The sequence below is a fragment of the Chiloscyllium plagiosum genome, unplaced genomic scaffold (genome assembly GCF_037043375.1).
Source record: "Chiloscyllium plagiosum isolate Xiang-an unplaced genomic scaffold, Cpla_swu_hap1 HiC_scaffold_39, whole genome shotgun sequence".
Classification (NCBI taxonomy): Eukaryota; Metazoa; Chordata; class Chondrichthyes; order Orectolobiformes; family Hemiscylliidae; genus Chiloscyllium; species Chiloscyllium plagiosum.
Genome location: NW_028270177.1, coordinates 33,992,309 through 34,014,886, shown reverse-complemented (window position 1 = coordinate 34,014,886; position 22,578 = coordinate 33,992,309). Strand labels below are relative to the sequence as shown.

General features: G+C 40.5%; 1 protein-coding gene across 2 annotated transcripts in view; it reads right to left on the bottom strand.

Moving 5' to 3' along the window:
* adamtsl3 (ADAMTS like 3) overlaps nucleotides 1-22,578 on the bottom strand; it is a 669,182-nt gene that overhangs the window by 184,989 nt on the left and 461,615 nt on the right. For both annotated transcript variants that reach the window (XM_043677600.2, XM_043677602.2), the window contains 3 exons: nucleotides 19,209-19,259; nucleotides 2,292-2,496; nucleotides 1,699-1,846 (listed from right to left, as the gene is read on the bottom strand). In XM_043677600.2, the coding sequence (XP_043533535.2) occupies nucleotides 1,699-1,846; nucleotides 2,292-2,496; nucleotides 19,209-19,259 (404 nt within the window). The remainder of the gene's footprint in view (nucleotides 1-1,698; nucleotides 1,847-2,291; nucleotides 2,497-19,208; nucleotides 19,260-22,578) is intronic.

Here is a 22,578-nt window from a genome sequence, read left to right as displayed (position 1 = left end):
TTCGCTGCTCCTTGGATGCTGCCTGAACTGCTGTGCTCTTCCAGCACCACTGATCCAGAATCAATTGTAGGAACTCTACTGGAATCAATCATTAAACAGACCCCTTCCAACTTTTTTTAAAAAGGTAGCCTGCAACCTAACGTTTTCTCAGTTCAAAGGCAAATGTGAAGTGGATATTCCAGGTGTGATGCAAACCACTTGCTTTAAACAAAACAAAATTTAGATAAAACTACAGCTGAAAAACACAAAAAAAGCAGAATTTAGAATAACTTAACTGTTGGAAAACCTAACTGACCTGATACAGTACCTATTACTAATTAACTGTTCCAATATAGTAACATCCCATAAGCATTCATTGGCAAAAATGTAGATTCAAACACAGATTCTTACAAGCAGGAGGGAATAGCATCCAGAGAGAGATTTCAGAGAACTTCAGAGCAATTCTTTGCTGAATCGTGCAACTCTCCTAGAATCTGACATCTTGTGATTGCTACAGCTTAAAACAAATTGGAAAAACCGGAAATGGAGAACTGGCCACTCCCCTTCCACTGTTAAACTATAGTCTTTGGCACTTCTGCCTTTACAACCTCTCTTCAAAAAAAAGGACAAAATAACTTTTTTAAAGTAACAATATTGTCAAAAAAGAATGACCAACAACACTTAGACAATTATCTGATCAAAGAGAGCCAGCACGGACTTCTGAAGAGTAGGAAAATCCTGATTAAATAAACTGACTCTTTAAGGAGGTCACCAGATGGTCAGAACAGTGCCTCATTATGCCTGTTAACAAAATACTGGAAATACCCAACAAGTTTAGCAGCATCTCTCAAGAGAGAAACATTTGATGTTGATGACAAAGGAGGCAATAGCTTTGTGGTATTATTGCTAGACTATTAATCCAAAAAACCCAGGTAATATTCTGGAGACCCAGGTTTGAATCCCTCTGTAACAGATGGTGGAATTTGAATTCAATAAAAATCTGAATTAAGAGACTAATGATGAGCACAAATCCGTTGTCCACATCTGGTTTATTAATGTCCTTTAGTGAAAGAAATCTGCCATGGAAATCTGCCTAGTTTGGCCAACATGTGACTCCAGATCTGCAGCAATGTGGTTGTCTCTTAACAGCCAATTAGAGATGGGCAATAAATGATGGCCCAGCCAGCGACACCCTCATTCCGTGAATGAATAAGAAAAAGTTGTGTCAGAAATCAAACTGTGACCAGAATGGAATAGGTTGAGTCCCAGCTTTCCAATGTTGAGGCAATGTGAATTGGTAAATCAGTGGTAGTATAGGAGAGATAAGGTAAGGTGTTAATGACATGCTACGGAAGCTAACTGTACATGTGCAGAACTTGTTGCAAAGGGATGTTTGCATGTGGATAATGTCTCTGACAACAACTCATGACTGAGATGAAACACCAAAGGACGCACTTCAACAGTAATAGGAGTTGAAGCAGAAAGATTATATAAGGTGCAGTATGTTTCAGAAATCATGGTATGGACATTACTGAACATGGATAACTAAAGCAAAATCCAAACTCCAACTCTCCTATAAACAGATCTATTAAATGCATTACTGGACCTTTAGAATTTAATTTTTGCAAGTTTGCTCTATTTTATGAATCCCAACAGAAGATCATTTCTTCCATTTAGCAAATGAAGGAACAGGATTGTCATAAATTGTTATAAAATCACCTTTTGTTTTATAACATGGAATTGGCACAGTGCACTCCTCCTTTATGTGAGGTTTGAGTTGTGAGCTACATCCACCAGTGTGTTGCCCTCGGTAGTCTATGCACAGCACAACTCTATATCGCAGACCCCGGCCACATGTGACAGTGCACTGTGAGAAAAGAGATTCTTATTGGCTTTATGTTCAAAAAGAGTATTCATCAGTTATTAAAACAATCTAATTAATGATACTCTTACAGTTGTTCACTTACACTCCAAAAAATCAATATTAATTTATAATCAACACTGAAAGTTTACATATATTTATATTTCATAATATTTATAATCAACATTCCACATAAACTCACTTTATTGGCTGTCTATTCTTAAAGTTATCAAATTATTCCATGAAAATGACACAGTATCGGTTTTCATTATTCAAAGTATTTCCCTATTGGAGAGCTTTACTATTGACAGGAAACCAAAGTGAAATATCACTGGCAAATATATCAGCGTACAGCTGAGCTGTTACCTGACTTGACTATACAGGGTAACCAATTAACCAGCAAAACTATAGAAGAAAGAGATTTTGTTAAAAAGGAAATAGCATGTCTCACTGGTGACCATTCCATGGCAATCCATTTCGGGCAGTCAAAAAGGTTGCAGTTCTGAATCATTACTGGTTTAAAGGCATACATGCACTTCCATTCCTCCACTGGAATAATTTCCCCATACATGTTCTCTTCGACACAAGGCACACTTCGAGTTTGTATTCCACCTCCACAGAAAACTGAACACGCAGTCCAAGGGTTGCTTTCCCAACTAGCAAAATAAAACACAGTGAGAAAAATATCATTGGAATAAATCTCTATATATTGAAAGATCTTTGCTGGTGTTGCTCACTGGGAGTGAAAATCTGGAGTTCATTTTCTGATTTTCACTGAAGACTTGGGAGAATCTGAATGCAATGGTTTAACCATTGTTTTTATAAAGCAGATTCGGTAAGACTCTTCATTGTATAACTGAGGTAAGGTATTAAATATTTACTGTTCCTTAAACAGCTTGAGCTTTTTAGTGAGAATATTGGCAAAACCATGAACACTCATTAAGTCGCTTTATTTCTTCAAAGTTTCTCCAAAGATGCTGTTTCCAGAAAAGCATGTTGTCCAATGGGAATGCAAGTTATAACTATGACACTATCAGGCATTCCCTATCTCTGATCCTGTCCCTTGAAACTCTACCTTTTTGCTTCTTGCTTCTTTCACAAATATACTGCAACTGATATAGGATCCATTACCTCACATTAAACAAACACTGGGCTACCAGTTGGTGAACATTCTATAAGCAATGATCAACACAAGTTAAAATGATCCTAACAAAATTATTCATGGAGATAAAAGCTTAACTTAGTTTATTTCAAAATGCTATAAAACAATATTTATTTTATTGCACCTGTCTTGAGAAGCTCCTATCCACCCTTTTACAGTGTTTTTTCATTGCTTCAGGCCAACTGGAAGTGTAAACAAGGAATTACATTTGATGTGCAGTTGATGTTACATTGTTAAACATAACAGCCAATGTGCTAATAGCAAAATCCCACAAATGTAAAAAAACATCTTATTTCATTTCTGTGCTTTGCTAATAAGGGATGGAATGAGGAAAGAACCAGGGACTACAAGAATTACAATGACTTGAAAGCAAGAAATTTGATACTCTTTGTAAAAACTGTTTGCATAACCGTGGGTTTCAGCTAGAGATTGCAGACGAACTAGAGTCAAAGGTTGTACAGATGGGCCTTTGGTTATCAACAAACTGCAGATTGCCATTGTTCACTGGTCACTCGCACATCAACCAAAGGTCTTCTGCTCGTCAACAAGCATGTGATTTATTCTCAGGTACTCGAACAGCTTGGGATTATGAGCAAGGTATAGAGAAGCCTCTGGACATGATCAGTTTAAGAGCTCACGCTGTCTGTTCTCCACAATAAGCCACTAGAAGCCTAAAGAAATCCAATTTATCCTTCCTTCAGCAGTTAATAATAACCCATGACTTTTCATTAATAAATCAGAGATCTTTAATAAGTGAATCAAGCGCGCCTCTTGCAAACCACTGGAAGCATTGGAGAAGGACAACTGAAAAGTCATGTTCTAAACAATCCAAGAATCATAAGAATAATCTTAACAGATCATATGAACAAATAGTCACTGAACTGCTGTCCCAGTGTTCCCTCAGACCATAATCAATGTTTCATCTATCTCTGTGCACGTGTGCATGTGTGTATGTACAGGACAGTTCATAAGGGGATTAGAGCTTTGATTGTAGCATCACATATCAATTGTTTAGAAGTGTTTATCTGTAGCTAGAGGCTGAATACTTGAAATAAAAAATAGTAAGTAGCAATCTGGTTCATGCTTTCTGTCAGCCTGGGCCTAGATGACAGGTAAATTAGGGAATTTCCATTTTGTGAACCCATACGATGATACAGCATGGTGGCTCAGTGGTTCGCACTGCTGCCTCAAAGCATTAGGGACCCCGGTTCGATTCCAGCCTCAGGCGACAGTCTGTGTGGAGTTTGCACATTCTCCCTGTGTCTGCATGGGTTTCCTCCCACAATCCAAAGATGTGCAGGTTAGGTGAACTGGCCATGCTAAATTGCCAATAGAGTTCAGGGATGTGTTGTCTAGGTATATGAGTCAGGGGTAAATATAGGATAATAGGGAATGGGAATGGGTCTGGTTGGGAAACTCTTTGGAGGGTTGGTGTGGACCTGTTGGGCTGAAGGGCCTGTTTCATACTGTTGGGATTCTATGACTCTGGGAAAGTGAGATTTCCATCGTGATACAACTACCAAGTGGATGAGCCACCATATATCGTCATAATTGGTGAACAAACGTTACAAGATGAAGAGCCCAAATCTCATTCTGTAGATCATCAGAGCCTGGTTGTGTATCCGGACTCCACCTAACTGCTGACACACCAAACTCTGTGGGATTTGCTTGGAAAGTGGCTAGTGCTGCAGCCTCTCAGCATCACGGACCCAGATTCAATTCCAGCTTTGGGCGAGTACCTGTGTGGAATTTGCACATTCTTCCCATTTCTGCGTGGGTTTCTTCCTGGTGCTGTTTTCCTTCCACACTCCACAAATGTGTAGGTTAGATGGATTATCCAGTGGAAGTGCAGGGTTACAGGGATAGGGGAGAGAGGAGAGTCTGGATGGGATGCCCTTTGGACAGTTGGTGTGGACTTGTTGGGCTGAATGGCCTGTTTCCATACAGCAGGGATTCTATTTTAAAAATCTATTCCGATAGGAAATTCTTCCCGACTGCTTCCCGAATTCCTCCTGAAAAGTTCGAGACTCGGAATTAGATTCTGAGATATGGGACATTGCTCAAACCCATTCCTGAAAGTTTGCAGGGAACGTTACACAGAAAAATCCTAATCTATTTCCTGCGTAATTCCACAATTGACGATTATCGCCAAGCCTGCAAGCTTATCCATTTACCTTCCCAGCTTATTGTTTCATCCATTCACTAATATTTATGGTGGATATTTAAACAAAAGCTAGTGCTGTAAAAAGAGCTGATCCTCTTTACAGGTTTCCGAATGGTTTCCCGTGTTGAGGGTGCTCTTCAGGACCTTGCATCAGAAGATGAACATTTTCTGATATCCAGGTGAATACGCAGTTTTCTGACTGATCAACAGCATTTGGCAGGTCTGATGCTGATTGTAGGATAATAAAGGGAGAGTGATTCTTCAGGAAAAGTGAATAGTAAACTCCTGGTCATCATTAGACTCTTAATTCCAGATTTTTATTGAATTCCTGGTGCTTATAGTTTTTTTACCAGGAATTTTCAGGTGAGTCAGTGGTCTAGTGGCATTATCACGAGATTGTTAATTCAGAGAACCAGATAATGTTCTGGGGACTGGGTTCAAATCTCACCATGACAGATGGTGGAATTTGAATTCAATAAAAGTCTGGAATTAAGAGTCTAATGATGATCACAAATTCATTGTCAATTGTTGGAAAAACTCATCTGGTTCACTTGATCACTAATGACCTTTAAGGCCAACATGTGATTCCAGACACTCAACAATGTGTTTGACCCTTAACTGCTCTCTGGGTAACTAGGCACAGGAAATAAATGCCTGCCTAGCCAGTGACGCACTCATGCTGAGAATGATTTTAAAAACTCCTCCATGTGGAGAAACATCCATGTGATCACAATTTGCCATGGGGAATAAAACTTTAATAGAACTGCATTAAGCAGTTTTATCAACGTTTCACAGGAACTCAATGTAACAGAAGAAAGATTGCTGCAGTGATGCAGGCAACACAGAGAGCAAAAGTCTTTGCTGTGGAGAAGCAAGGAAAACTATATTAAATGGCAATGCTTTTAAGTCTTCAGTTACTGTACAAAAGAAATGAAACAGAATTGATGCAGCTTCTCAAGACTGACAGAACAGGGATTTGCCAAGATGTTCCTTACAGGTGGCAATCAGATCTGGAAAAATCAGACGTGGTGGAACAACTGCTGAAAGACCCTGGAAAGTAGAATCTGGCAAGGTGGAAAGAGGAAACCTTCTTATGGAGAGCTAGGTACGACTGAAATTGGTCCTTTCAAGTTAAGTATCTGCCAGAAGTATTGCATACAGTATAAACTGTGTTACTGTCGCTAGCTAACCTGTACCTTGTTTTAATTTGACATAATCAAGCAGTTTGTTAATTGACATTTGAGTGATATTGATTTAGGTTGTTTGCCACAGTAAAAAAAACAAGGAGATTTCAGTTATCTGTATGAATAATAGAGTGGGTTGTGGTAGGGGATTTTAACTTTCCAAATATAGACTGGGACTGCCATAGTGTTAAGGGTTTAGATGAAGAGGAATTTGTTAAGTGTGTACAAGAAAATTTTCTGAGTCAGTATGTGGATATATCTACTAGAGAAGATGCAAAACTTGACCTACACTTGAGAAATAAGGCAGGGCAGGTGACTGAGGTGGGAGAGCACTTGGGGTCAGTGACCAAAATTCTATTAGGTTTAAAATAGTGATGGAAAAGGATCGACCCCATCTAAAAGTTGAAGTTCTAAATTGGAGGAAGGCTAATTTTGATGGTATTATGCAAAAACATTCAAAAGCTGACTGGGGACAGATGTTCGCAGGTAAAGGGTTGGCTGGAAAATGGGAAGCCTTCAAAAATAGGATAATAAGAGCATATTCCTGTTAGGGTGAAAGGCATGGCTGGTAGGTATAGGGAATGCTGGATGACTAGAGAAATTGAGGTTTTGGTTAAGAAAAAGAAAGAACCATATGTCAGGTCCAGACAACAGAGATGGAGTGAATCTTGAGAAGAATATAAAGGCGTAGGTGTAGATTTAAGAGGGAAATCAGGAGGGCAAAAAGGGGACATGAGATAGCTTTGGGAAATAAAGTTAAGGAAAATCCAAAGGGATTTTATAAACACATGAAGGACAAGAGGGTAACTAGGGAAAGAATAGAGCTCCTCAAAGATCAGCAAGATAGCCTATGTGTGAAGCCACAGGAGATGGGGGAGATACTAGATGAATATTTTGCACCAGTGTTGACTGTGGAGAAGGACATGGAAGATATAGAATGTGGGGAAAGAGATGGTGACATCTTGAAAAATGTCCATATTACAGAGGTGGTGGTGCTGGATGTCTTGAAATGCATAAAAGCGGATAAATCCCCAGGACCATATCAGGTATACCTGAAAAGTCAATGGAAAGTGAGGGAAGTGATTGCTGGGCCCTTTGCTGAGATACTTGTATCATCAATAGTTACACGAGAGGTGCCAGAAGACTGGATGCTGGCTAACATGGTGCCACTATTTAAGAAAGGTGGTAAGGAAAAGCCAGGGAACTTATAGGCCATTGAGCCTGACATCGGTAGGGAGCAAGTTGTTGTTGGAGGGAAACCTGAGGGACAGGATGTACATATATTTGGAAAGGCAAGGACTGATTAGGGAGAGTCAGTATGATTGTGTGTGTGGGAAATCATATCTCATGAATTTGATTGAGTTTTTTGAAGACGTAACAATGAGGATTGATGAGGGCAGAGGGGAGGATGTCATCTATGTGGACTTCAGTAAGGCATTCGGCAAGATACCTCATGGGAGACTGGTTAGCAAGGTTATACCTCATAGAATACAGGGAGAACTAGCCATTTGGATACAGAACTGACTCAAACGTAGAAGACAGAGGGTGGTGGTGGACGGTTGTTTTTCAGACTGGAGCTCCTGTGACCAGTGGAGGGCCACAAAGATCGGTGCTGGGTCCTCTACTTTTCGTCATTTATATGAACAATTTGGATGCGAGCTTAAGAGGTATAGTTAGTAAGTTTGCAGATGACACCAAAATTGGAGGTGTAGTGGACAGGGAAGAAGGTTACCTCAGATTAAAACAGGATCTTGATCAGATGAGCCAATGGGCTGAGAAGTGGCCAATGGAGTTTAATTCAGGTAAATACAAGGTGCTGTATTTTGGGAAAGCAAACCTTAGCAGAACTTATATACTTAATGGTAAGGTCCTAGGGAGTGTTGCTGAACAAAGAAACCTTGGAGTGCAGGCTCATAGCTCCTTGAAAGTGGAGTCGCAGGTAGATAGGATCGTGAAGAAGGCGTTAGGTTTAGGGTGAGAGGGAAAAGATATAAAAGATACCTAAGAGGCAACTTTTTCATGCAGAGGTTGGTACGTGTATGGAATGAGCTGCCAGAGGAAGTGGTGGAGGCTGGTACAATTGCAACATTTAAAAGGCATTTTGATGGGTATATGAATAGGAAGGGTTTGGAGGGAAATGGGCCACGTGCTGGCAGGTGGGACTTGATTGGGTTGGGATATCTAGTCGGCATGGACGAGTTGGACCGAAGGGTCTATTTCCATGCTATACATCTCTATGACTCTAAGTGAGCCCACACCCTTCAGGTTCCTTTCATATTATGTTGTGGAGGTTTCTTTCTTTCAAAATGTTTTCTGTATTTATGTGGACCATTACGATGTCCTTGTATATCAGTCAATGAAAGTAGACAGATAAGTGCAGCAGGGTGAAAGTGAGTACTGCAGATGCTGGAGATTAGAGTCAAGTGTGTGGTGCTGGAGAAGCACAGCAGGTCAGGCAGCATCCGAGGGCAGGAAAATTGACGTTTCGGGCATAAGCCCTTCATCAGGATTCCTGCTGCTCGAATGCTGCCTGGCCTGCTGTACTTTTCCAGCACCACACTCTTGACAGATAAGTGCAGCAAGCAGTTGGGAAGCGAAGTGGTACACTGACCTTCATTACAAAAGGCTTTGAGATCAGACGTTGGAATATCTTGCTGCAATTGTACAGGGCCTTGTGGAGACCATGTCTGGAGTTATTGCTGGCAGTTTTGGTCTCACTATCTATGCTTTCCATAGAAGAAGGTTCACTAGGCTGATACCAGGGATAGTAGGACTATCCTAAGAGAAGAGATTGGCTCAACTGGGCGTGTATTCATCAGAATTTAGAAGACCGAGAGGGGATATGATTGAAACGTATGAAGCTCTAACAGGGTTGGTCAGATGTGATGCAAGGAGGATGTTTTCCCTGTTTGGAGCATCTAGAACCAGCGGCCATAGTCTCAGAATATGGCATAAACCATTTAGGATTGAGATGAAGAGAAAGGTAGTGAAACTGTGAAATTCTCAACCACAGAAGGCTGTGGAGAACAAGTCAATGAACATATTCAAGAAATAGATTTATTTTTACATTTTATAGGAATCAAGGGGATCGAAAGAAAGCAGGAATATGGCATAAGATAAAGGATATACCATGATCTTATTGAAGAGCGGAGGAGGCACTCGTCCACGTCCATAACAATCTCCAACACAAAAGTAAAGCACAGCAAATGCTTGACATTTGAAATATAAACAAGGTGTAAAAGGTGTCGATTAGTAGGCAGCTGTGGGGACAGAAGCAGAATTAACCTGTTCACCTGGTGATCGATTATCAGATTAGGAAGGTATTACAGAGGAACAGATTTTATAGAAACACAGAGGTAGGGAAAGTGTGATGGGAGCCAAAAACAAAGCACTGTGATACAGTGGACAGGGGTCGAGACTAAATTATGAAAGAGATGGTAATAGGACAAGGAAAATATCAAACCATGATCCCAGAGCATAGGGAATTGCAAAATCATTGCCAGCAGTTGCTGTCAGAAGAACTGACGGCTGTGGTTCTATTCAAAATTGTTGAACTAAATATTTAACTTGGAAGGCTGTGAAGTGTCTAACAATGAGATTCCAATGAGTTTCATTGGGCCATTGTAGATGGCCAAGAACTGAGAGATCAGGTCTGGAATTAAAAGGGTAGAAGTGCACTGAAGCTTGGACTTACACTTGTGGACTGAGTGGAGGTGCTCAATAAAAGAGTCACCAATCTACATTTCATCTCCCCAATACACAGATGATGTATTGAGCAGCTAAACTGAAAGATATATTCATATAAGTTGCTGCCTCACCTGGAAGAAATATTTTGGATGCCTGGAAGGAAAGGATTTCTTGCTCAGACCGACCTGACTGGCGTGGCACAGTGGTCTCTCCTGCATCAAGAACTTTGCATTCAATTCCACCATCTGGTGACTGTCTGTGTGGACTTTGCACATTTTCTCCATGTCTCTGTGTGCTCCAGTTTTCTCCCACAGTCCTAAGATGTGCAGGTTAAGTGGTTTGGCCATGCTAAATTGCCCATAGCGTTCAGGGGTGTGTAAGGCTCAGTGGATTAGCCATGGAAAATGCGGAGCTATAAGGATAGGGTGCAATGTCTGGGTAGGGTGCTCCTCAGAGGATTGATGTGAACTCGTTGGGTCAAATGGTCTCCTTTCAAACTGCAGAGATTCTAAGATTCCAACTGAACTGAGACCCAGTTGTTAGCAACTGTAATAATCAGGGAGCAGCGATCTTTAATCTTTGCAAAATAGAGGTTTGTTTCATTATTTACAAGGAGATCCCTTCCAATCACAATCAGTATAAATGCTTGAGACAGAACCATAAAACAAGGTGCAAATAACAAAATACAATTATTTCGTTACAACTGATCCCTACTCATGAAACACAGTACAAAGCCAGCAAAGATTTTTTTAAATAAACATAACTATTAATTATGAGGGTGAATATTGGTGAAAGTAGCAAGATAAATAGGTAGCAGAGTAGCTGCCTTCACTGCCATATGTTCTGAGTTTCAGCTACAGGACTGCTGCCATTTGAATGTGTCTGTCACTGTGAGGAATGTTTCTGGTTAATTTTCTGTTTGGACACTATTTGGGATGCCAAGGAACATCTGGAAACTTAACTTCACAGTCAGGGAAAACTAACATAATCATATCCTTCTGTCAGCCAATCTTGGTGATACTGATATAGTCACAGCTTATAGAACCTGTGTTCCAGATTGTCTTGTCCTGTCTACTGCAGGGTTCCTCCTGTTAAAAAATGATCTTCTTAAAGTAGAGAACTTAATTAAAGCCCAAACCTTCTTGTAAACAAAAGCGGTTATTATTTTACATCGTATTTTCCACAAAATTGTAGACTACAGTTCTGTTTTATGCTCTGGCTACGAAAACTTCCTGACCAAGATCGATTATCTGGTTGATAATTATACTGCGCTTTATAGGCCTCACTGTGCACAAATTGGTTGCTGTGCTTTTTACAATATAAACAGTGAGTACACTTCAAGTAAGTACTTCATTAGCAGTAAAGCATTTAGGAATGTCCTAAGGTCATAAACACATGCTTTTCTTTCCCTTCCTGAGCAGAATTAGAGCGTACCTTGTTTACAAATGAACAGAGACCACACAAGTAATGAAAACTATAAATATCTGAACAAACTGGAAGCAAATTCCACTCTGCAAAATAAGCAGTTTAACACCTCAATTTTAATGGCAGAGGGAAAAAAAATGTGATCCAAATAATTATGCAATCGGTATTTATAAAATCGCTCAAAGTAATTTCCAGACAATGCTCTGTATTAGGTAAGCTTGTTGCATGTTACTAATTCTTTCCTACTTTGAGTTCAGTGAATTGGGACCCATTAACTTGCAAAAATGTTTAAACAACATTGCACAATTATTTCCTTTGTAAATGGGTTCACTTGCTTAAGTACATTTACTCACACAAACTAGCAGATTGATTCCCACCATCACATATTTTATTACAATTTGGACTTATTACCTAACCAGCACCAATTAAAATACCAGATAAATACTTGTGCAATTTTTAAAAGGGAAAAATCCAAAGAATGCAATGAATGATAAAATCAAACACAAAATGAATATGAATGTTTCCATCAGTTGAGTAGACATTTTATTTCGAAGATAATGGATTATAGAAATGCAAATATTTGTTTCGAGATATTTTGGTTTGGGTTAGATTGATCTGTTTTGATTCAGCCTTGGCATTAATATCAGTGAGAATGAGATGGGAAATAGAGCAAATAATGCAAGTGAAAATAAGCAAATGGCTTCTTCTGTTGGGGGTGGATAGATAACGTTGTGGTGGAGCACACAACAGGAGCTTTCATATCAGCTAAAAACAGAAGTGCCGGAGAAATGTAGCTGGGTTAGCAGTATCAGATGACAGAGAACAAAGCTAACATTTTTAATCCAGTATGGCTTCTCATGAACCACAATTTTGAAACTCAGTTCGAAGTTCAGCCAAAGGGAGACCAAACTGAACTATACAAAATGATGAGGATTCTAGATAGACTGGACAGGAATGCCCGATTCCCATTAATTGCAAGGTCAACATATTCAAGATAAAAGTTAGAAGGCTTAAATAGGATTCCAGGAGAAATTCTTACACACTAAGACTCGTTTAGTTCTGGAACTCATTGTCTTCAAGGACAGTAGAGGCAAAACAAAACCCTAATAATATATAAAACATATATAGATGTGTACTTTACAGTTCTATAACATACAGAACTATGCGCCAAGAACAGGAATGTATTATTGATCTGGATGGATATTTGATAGACCATAGGACCACAAGACATAGGAGTGGAAGCAAGGTCATGCGGCCCATTGAGTTTACTCCGCCATTTAATCATGGCTGATGGGTGTTTCAATTCCACTTACCTGCACTCTTCCAGTATCTCTTAATTCTTTGCGAGATCAAGAATTTATCAATCTCTGCCTTGAAGACGCCCAACATCCCTGCCTCCAGTGCGCATTGTGGCAATGAATTCCACAGGCCCACCACTCTCTGGCTGAAGAAATGTCTCCTCATTTCCATTCTAAATTGACCCCCTCTAATTTTAAGGCTATGCCCACGTCTCTCTACATCACGGAAAAAACTTCCCAGCTTCCAACCTTACTAAGCCATGCATTATCTTGTACATTTCTATTAGATCTCCCCTCAACCTTCTAAACTCTAATTAATACAATCCCAAGATTCTCAGCCGATCATCATATGTTAGGCCGATCATTCCAGGGATCATCCGTGTGAATCTCCGTTGGACATGCTCCAGTGCCAGTATGTCCTTCCTACATGTGGGACCCAAACTTGGACTCAATATTCTAAATGGGGCCTAACTAGAGTTTTATAAAGTCTCAGAAGCACATCGCTGCTTTTATATTCCAACCCTCTTGAGATAAGTGACAACACTACATTTGTTTTCTTAATCACGGACTCAACCTTTAGAGAATCCTGCACTAGCATTCCCAGATCCCTTTATGCTTTGGCTTTATGAATTTTCTCACTGTTTAAAAAAAAAGTCCATGCCTGTATTCTTTTTTCCAAAGTGCAGGACCTCGCACTTGCTCAATTTGAATTTCATCAGCCATTTCCTGGACCACTCTCCGAAACTGTCTAAATCTTTCTGCATTACCAGATGCCCGGAGGAAGAACACCTCATCTTCTGCCTCGGAACACTTCAACCCCAGGGCATCAATGTGGACTTCAACAGTTTCCTCATTTCCCCTTCCCCCACCTCACCCTAGTTCCAAACTTCCAGTTCAGCACTGTCCCCATGACTTGTCCTACATGCCTATCTTCTTTTCCACCTATCCACTCCACCCTCCTCCCTGACCTATCACCTTCATCCCCTCCCCCACTCACCTATTGTACTCTATGCTACTTTCTCCCCTCCTCTAGCTTATCTCTCCACCCTTCAGGCTCTCTGTCTTTATTCCCGACGAAGGGCTTTTGCCCGAAACGTCGATTTTACTGCTCCTCGGATGCTGCCTGAACTGCTGTTCTCTTCCAGCACCACGAATCCAGAATCTGGTTTCCAGCATCTGCAGTCATTGTTTTTATCTAAATCTTTCTGCAGCCTCCCCACCTCCTCAGTACTGCCTGCCTGTCTGCCCAACTTCGTATCATCGGCAAACTTCACCAGAATGCCCCCTGTCCCTTCATCCTGATCATTAACATATAAAGTGAACAGCTGCGGCTGCAACACTGAACCCTGCGGGACCCCACTTGTCACCAGCTGCCATTCCAAAAAAAGAATCTTTTATCCCAACTCTCTGCTTTCTGTCAGACAGCCAATCCCCAATCCATGCCAGTAGCTCACCTCGAACACCATGGGCCCTCACCTTATTCAGCAGCCTCTCGTGAGGCACCTTATCAAGGGCCTTTTGGAAGTCTAGATAGATGACATCCACAGGGTTTGCTGGTCTAACCTACTTGTTATCTTTTCAAAGAATTCTAACAGGCTTGTCAGACACAACCTCCCCTTACTAAATCCATGCAGACTTTTTCTAATCTGACCCTGCACTTCCAAAAATTTAGAAATATCATCTTTAATGATGGATTCTAGAATTTTACCTACAACCGAGGTTAGGCTAATCGGCCTATAATTTTCCATCATTTGTCTTGATCCTTTCTTGAACAAGGGGGTTAAAGCAATAATTTTCCAATCATCTGGGACTTTGCCTGACTCCAGTGATTTTTGATAGATCACAGTCAGCACCTTCACTATTTCTTCAGCCACCTCTCTCAGAACTCTCAACTTGTGACTGGCATGGACACGCTGAGCTGAATGGCATCCTGCCTTGCGATAAATTTCTATTCTTCTCTGATAAATATTCCCTGGTTGAAATGGAGTCATTCATGAACGGCTCTGTTCCTGCATCTAATTATCAATTGTTTGACTGCAATATTTTAAATCAGACATCAGGCAGCTGCTGTTTTCACATTAATAAATGAAGAAATGGTTAACTAACAAATAAGCAAAGGTCATAGGGTCTATTTCAATGCTGTATGACTTTTCGCTCCAAGTCATCCATACTGACCAGATATCCTAAAATAATCTAATCCTGTTTGCCAGCATTTAGGCCATATGCTTGTCCACTACCTTATGAACAATCCTCAGTACAGACCACTGTCCTGCAGTATTGCTCACAATGCCTGCTACTATTATCCACTTTTAGGATCGGGATGTACATGAACTGGTCTGGCGTGGGTGGAAGAAAACACTTCATAGTCCACCAAGAAGACAATGTTGCTTATTAGCAACTAATCACAGGTTGTATTGATATGACAAGCATTGTAAAAGAGGACCTGGGTGGGAGCTCTTACTCCTTGGAAATGTTGAGCTGTTTTTCCACCAAATCCGTACAAGCAGGGACTGGGACAGAAATCATGCTGCTCTTGGCTTGGGCCCCAACTCTCAATCTAATCACAGTGGCCCCACCACAGTGAGAACAGTGGGTCCCCAAGAGCCCCAGGTCTCGGTTATTGACGCCTGATATAATGTCCCTGCTCCAGGCATTATGTGACACCACAGCAGGCAGCGCTTAAAGCACTCCTTGGTATTAACTCTTTCAGATATTTGTGACCTGAAACAACTATATAAGTCCAATTTTAAATATAAATAAAATTGAGGATTGTTAAATATTATTGAGTGTACGCCATCATTTGTTTTAATGTTAAATGATCTCACATTTGTGTGGGCCGAACATCAACTGATGAAAACATGAAAGTATAAAATGTTTTTACCAGCTATAACAAACAAAATACAAGACTGAAAGCCATCTGATTCCTGGGACAGCACATTAGCAATCTGCTTCATTTTTCACATACGCAAGACAGACCACAAAAAAACGTTGAATGGAAATAAACTCAAACCATTAGATTTGATCCTGGTGAATTTGTCCAATAACTGAAGCTGTGAAGACAGGGGAATGAAGAATGCTTTCAAACATCAGATAAAAAAAAAACAAATGAAAAAGAAAATTGTTAGCAGCACTTGAGAGGATTTGAACCCGTTGTAACAAGCCAGTCAGCTCTTAGTAACTGGCAAAGTAGTTACAAAGCAAACTGCCACGTTAGTTCAGACCACTAATGAAATAAAGAAATACAAACAAATACAGCACTAAATTAACTCCCTTTTTTCTTTCTTCAATACTTCATGAGCTGTGGTATCACTGGCTAGTCTAGCAGTGATTGCCTATCCCTGATTTGATTTGATTTATTATTGTCACATGTACCTCGGTACAGTAAAAAAATTTTCACATGCAGTACAGGCAGATCATACCGTACAAAGTGCATTAGGGTAACAGAACAGAGTGAGGAATACAATGTTATGGCTGCAAAGAAGGTGCGCAGAAAGTGAGATCAACATTAAATCTAAAATCTGGGAGATCCGTTCAGAAGTCTGATAACAGTGGGGAAGAAGTTGTTCATTAATCTCTTTGTAGGTGTAAACAAACTTTTATATCTTCTGCGCAATGGAGAGTATGGAAGAGAATATAAGGGGGTGTGAGGAGTTGCCTTCCTGAAGCACAGAAAGTATAGATGGCGTCAATACATGGAAGGCATATTAGTTTTCCTGACAGCATTGTAAGTGTACCTGCAGTCATTCAAGAAAATGGCCCACCATCACCTTCACGAGGGCAATCAACCCAGTCCACTGCAGAAAGTCACAAACACAGCCCAGTCATAGAGTAAAAGAGATGTACAGCATGGAAATAGACCGTTCGGTCCAACCCATCCATGCCGACCAGACATCCCAATCCAATCTAGTCCCACCTGCCAGCACCCGGCCCATATTCCTCCAAACCCTTCCTATTCATATACCTATCCAAAAGTCTTTTAAATGGTGCAACTGTACCAGCCTCCACCACTTCCTCTGGCAGTTCATTCCATACACGTTCCACTCCCTGTGTGAAAAGGTTGCCCCTTAGGTCTCTTTTATATCTTTCCCCTCTTACCCTAAACCTATGCCCTCTAGTTCTGGACTCCCCAACCCCAGGGAATAGACTTTGTCTATTTATCCTATCCATGCCCCTCACACTTTTGTAGATTTCTATAAGGTCACCCCTCAGCCTCCAACGCTCCAGGGAAAACAGCCCCAGCCTGTTCAGCCTCTCCTTATAGCTCAAATCCTCCAACCCTGGAAACATCCTTGTAAATCTTTTCTGAACCCTTTCAAGTTTCACAACATCTTTCCGATAGGAAGGAGACTGGAATTGCATGCAATATTCCAACAGTGGCCTAACCAATGTCTTGTACAGCTGCAACATGACCTCCCAACTCCTGTACTCAATACTCTGACCAATAAAGCAAAACCATACCAAACACTTTCTTCACTATCCTATCTACCTGTGATTCCACATTCAAGGAGCTATAAACCTGCACTCCAAGGTCTCTTTGTTCAGCAGCACTACCTATGACCTTACCATTAAGTGTATAAGTCCTGATAAGATTTGCTGTCCCAAAATGCAGTACCTCGCATTTATCTGAATTAAACTCCATCTGCCACTTCTCGGCCCATTGGCCCATCTGATCAAGATCCTGTTGTAATCTGAGATAACCTTTTTCGCTGTCCACTACACTTCCAATTTTGGTGTCATCTGCAAACTTACTAACTGTATCTCTTATGCTCGCATCCAAATCATTTATATAAATGACAAAAAGTAGAGGACCCAACATCGAGAGTCCTGGTAGAAAGCAGAAACCATGTGCAGTGCTTCACCTGAGGCCCACTGAAGAAGTCACCTAGTAGGGTGATGAAATGTCTGGAAATGAACCTTCCAGCTCAGCGAGCAAACCTACATCCAGAACCTCAACCTGAGCTACAAATCTTCCCAAATCTCGCTAAGATCTGAGCACTGTCTAAGCATTCACTCAGAGAAACACCTAGTCTGTTCATAGTTCATGCAATGACAGGCAAGATCTGGAAAGAACAATTTCTTCACTTGTATGGAATTGGAAATAAGTGGAGGGGAAAATCTCATGTCAATCCTAAAAGCAATTCAATACTTATGATACAAGTAAGAATACTTCCAAACTAAGAAAATGCAGAACAGAAACATTGCACTTCCAAATCCACAATTTTCTGCTCAATATTTTGGCTAATGGAACAAGACTTCAATCAAATAATACTCTGAATATAAACCACAACACCTACTATACGGCCAACTGCATAGAACACTATTCAGCAAACATTCCTAATTAATTGTTTGAATCATTTGGGAACTAATGTCAAGGAATTAGTGTCATTGGTGTAATAACCACAAAAATTCCAGGGCTAGAACATTTTTTGAAGCTGCTCCATCTCGGACGATTGCCAAAGCTCCCAGTTCACATGCTCAGATGAGTTTCTGCTGCATGCACAGTAAAGGAGAGGTTCATCACCAACAGGAAATCCTACCGAATCAATCACCAATAATGTGCTTAAATGTCTGGCAAGCTTCTTGGTCTTTCAGGTGCCACACTGCTGAAGCCTTATTCCGCCCGAAGCTGCCCAGTCACTGGGTGCTGGAGAGCATTAATGGAGGCAGAGTCGGTACAACCACAAAGATATGCACCAGTGCGCTTTTTTGGTGGAGATCATGAGATAGGGCTGTAGTGAGGAGGGGTGGGTGGGGGACAAGGGCATGGGGGTTGGTATTTTTAGCCACCATCCTCTTCTCCCAATTATTCCTAAATTCAAAAGGATGCCCCCTAACCATATCACTTGTTCTTAGCTGCTAACAGTACTGATGAAGTGTCACCGTATTCAAAATGTTAACCCTGCTTTCTCCCACAGATACCACCAGACCTGCTGAGTTTCTGTTTTAGTTTCAGATCTCCAGCATTCACAGTTTTAGGTGTTATTTTATTATTTTACTTTAGTTTAATTGTCATGTGGATCTTGGCTCAAATCTCATTACAGCAGATGTGGTGAAGTGAAATAAAAGTCTAATGATGACCAAGAAACCACTGCTGATTGTTGTATAACCCCAATCTGACATTTGTTTTTCCTGCTTTGTCCTACATGTGACTCAAGACCCACTCCAATGTGGTTGACTTTTAACTACCCCCTGAGCAATTGGAGAGGGAGAATAAATGCTGGCTCAGGGGGTAGTTAACAATTCTTTTTTAAAAACTGCATTGCATCAATAAATGTGTCAAAAGGTTTAGAAACAAAACACATATCTTTGTAATACTTTCTGTTAATAATAATGTAAAATATCAACTGATTTGTTTTGAGTCTGAAAATTAATAAGTTCTTTAAATTTCTTGTTAACAATTGACTTTAGAGTGTTTGGTAGATTGCAATTTGATAGGAGTTGTACATACCGAGGAAGTGGCTGAAAATGATCGTAAATTGCAAGTTGCTTGAAGCCATCACTGTAGGAGAGACAACATTAGTTTAGCTAAAAGAAATAGTGATCCCAATATTATTACATAAAGAAGTTGCAAAAATAAAATTCCCTAAGTCAAAAAAAGACTGAGCACATACTGTTTATGGTACCCGTAACAGTCACTGTACCTGGTAGGGTAAAAGCACACTGCAACTAAGGAAATTATATCATAAAATAAAACAAGCCAAACTGACACACAGAGACAATACTTGCAGCATTTAGGACATCATGTACTGCGACATTATCCAATGCATTGTGATGCACATTGTATTATATCTTACATAATTATCAATTCGTTGGATAAATCTATTGTTAAAAATCACACAACACCAGGTTATAGTCCAACAGGTTCATTTGGAAGCACTAGCTTTCAGAGCGCTGCTCCTTCATCAGGTGGTTGTGGAGTATATCCTGATGAACCATCTGATGAAGGAGCAGCGCTCTGAAAGCTAGTGCTTCCAATTAAACCTGTTGGACTATTACCTGGCATCGTGCCATTTTTAACTTTGTACACCCCATTCCAAGACTGGCATCTCCAAATCATAATTATATTACGTAAGGTCATTTTGATCTTACTTAATCCATCCTGAAAAACTTGGCAGTCACCCCGATTAAACTATACAATTGTTTCATAATTTCAGGATTTTCACTTACATCACGCTGTCTGTGACCTGAGTCCAACTACTGGTCCTATTTCTGTGAAGAAGGTACTTATCTGGTTTTACCTCATTATAGACAAGGGCGAAAGATGAACTGAATTATTTTATTTTTCTCTGCATCTCTCTTTAAGCAGATGGTTTCAAAAAAAATTCTTATTTCTTTTCCCTTTTGAAATGGGCTGTCTATTGCCCTCAAACTCTGAGGTTGTGAAATGCACGATAAAAATAATCCACAGAAGACATTTTAGGACTAAAATCAAAGTACAGCTCAATCATTTATTCAATTCTGGAGGATTGTTGCTGCAATACATATACAGAAGCAGACAAAGATATCTAAAGGAGGAAAGATAGTATAATTCAGAATTATTTCAAAATAAAGCTATGGACATTAATTCATGTGATTTTTGACCAAGTCCTGAAAGTCAATGTTCAGTGGATATTCTTTTCCATTGTAACGCGCCAGTAGATAGGTGCAGTTGACTGAAGGTAGAAATTCTTTTTGTCATGGTCGAAGGCATAGCAATGTCAAGTTAGTCCACTTTTTCACCAAATACAAAATTTCTTTCAAAAACCAAGTTTCATAGTGGTTCAGACTTCAGGCTTAGCTCACCCTGGAATGTGGCTGTGATGCTGGTGGGCACTAAAATCTTAACAGACTCACATTACAACAGTTATTAAATCATTGCCAGAGTAAAGCAAGAGTTCAGAAAATGTTCGATTAAACATTTCCTTTCAGATACCTACTGTTGCATTTATGACTTGGGGCTCCTGGATGAATAATTTCAAATTAACAGAGACAGTTGATTGAATTTATTTAACGTCATGTGTATTTTGTTCGAAAATACAGAGAAAGGTGTTGTTTAATGTTGCCATTCTTTGGTGCCATCTTAAAACACAGAAAAATAAACCAAAACATCGAATATAAAGACAGAAGAATAAAGAAATAAAGAGGAAGTGCTCAGCTTTACAGTCCCTCTTGTTAAGTGCTCTGCAATGGGCCATGGGCCTGGTGGCTAGGATCCCTTCACCGTTGGAATGAAAGTCACCCACTCTTCAGTACTGTCTGGCCACCACTGAAGCCCTCGCTACTATGAATATTTGCTGAACCTCACTAATGCAGATGCTGCCAATGCTGTTAGGTACTGCACCAGCCCAAACTCAACTCCTCCACCATCATGAGTCTGCTTCGGGTCCACTTCACTGATAGGGTCACTGCCGATACTCTCAGGTCTTGCACTGGAGCCCAAACTCTAATGGACACAGACACCGCAGAAAACCAAAATTCACCTTCGCGTGGCAACTAGACCACCTTATCAATGCAGAAGCTGCCGGAAACACAAACTCATCTCCAATGCTACCACCACAGGTCAGCACGCTGGGCTCACTTGCCACTCATGCCATTACCGTGACCAAGCTCGTCAACAGGAGGTAAGTAAAATAAAAAGTGTAAAAAAAGAGAAATACAAAGAAAGGAAAAGTGGGAGGCGGCTGGAGCCCTACTCTACCGTCATCCTATCACAATTGTTTCTATGTAACAATTGCTTTCAACCTCTGGTTAGGACCATTGTTCATTCCAGCAAAATTATGTGCAAGCCCTTTGTGCCACTGAGGCATAATGATTTTCATTAGCTCCTTTTTCTTCTGAAGTGGCTGGGGAAGGCATCTCGCCTGCTGGTCTTTTTGTGTTTGTGGACAGCCAGGTCAACATCATGATAGAATGTGATATGCCAGGTGGCTGATGTCCACGTTCTGTCCTGATAACTGCTGACTAGAATCCTTCCAGAAACTTTAGTCAATTTGTATCACATGATTAGCATCCGCCGGTTTTAGTCCAGCAATGTTCATTCTAGAATCTAAACAAGGAAGAATAGCTTTTGAAACAATTTATGTTGGCTCTTCATATCTTCTGGACAGGATAACCTTTTTGATATCTTTAAAACTATTCTGTGCCTCATAACATCTACTCACTGGAAATAAATTTTGTCCCAGTATCTTTAATTTGTGCTATAACTCTCTGCTAGCAGTGCTATCTAATGATGCAAAGCCAGGGAAATGCTCAACAGCACTTTTCTGCTTTGAGAATAGTGATACTCACTGCAATTATAATAAATTGGATAACAGCCCTTGCAGTTTGAAAAATGTGTTGCTGGAAAAGCGCAGCAGGTCAGGCAGCATCCAAGGAGCCGGAGAATCGACGTTTCGGGCATAAGCCTGAAGGGCTTATGCCCGAAATGTCGATTCTCCGGCTCCTTGGATGCTGCCTGACCTGCTGCGCTTCTCCAGCAACACATTTTTCAGCTCTGATCTCCAGCATCTGCAGTCCTCACTTTCTCCTAGCCCTTGCAGTTTGCACAGTTATGAGTAGAAATTAGGAAGCTGCTATCTAAATTACACAGCTTTACTCTATGCTGCACTATAAAATTACCCCTTCGATAGATTTGGCACTGAAATAGATACAGGGCATGAAATTGCTCTGTGTACCGATAGTTATGCACTTGATACAGCAGAAAATGTTACAGCTGGCACATTTTGCTGCAGACAGCGTGTACTTGCATTTAATGCCACCTGCCATGTTGAAATTTGAATCCGTGTCACCAGAATACTAGGCAGGGATTCTGGATGACTAGTCTAAAGACATTATCACTA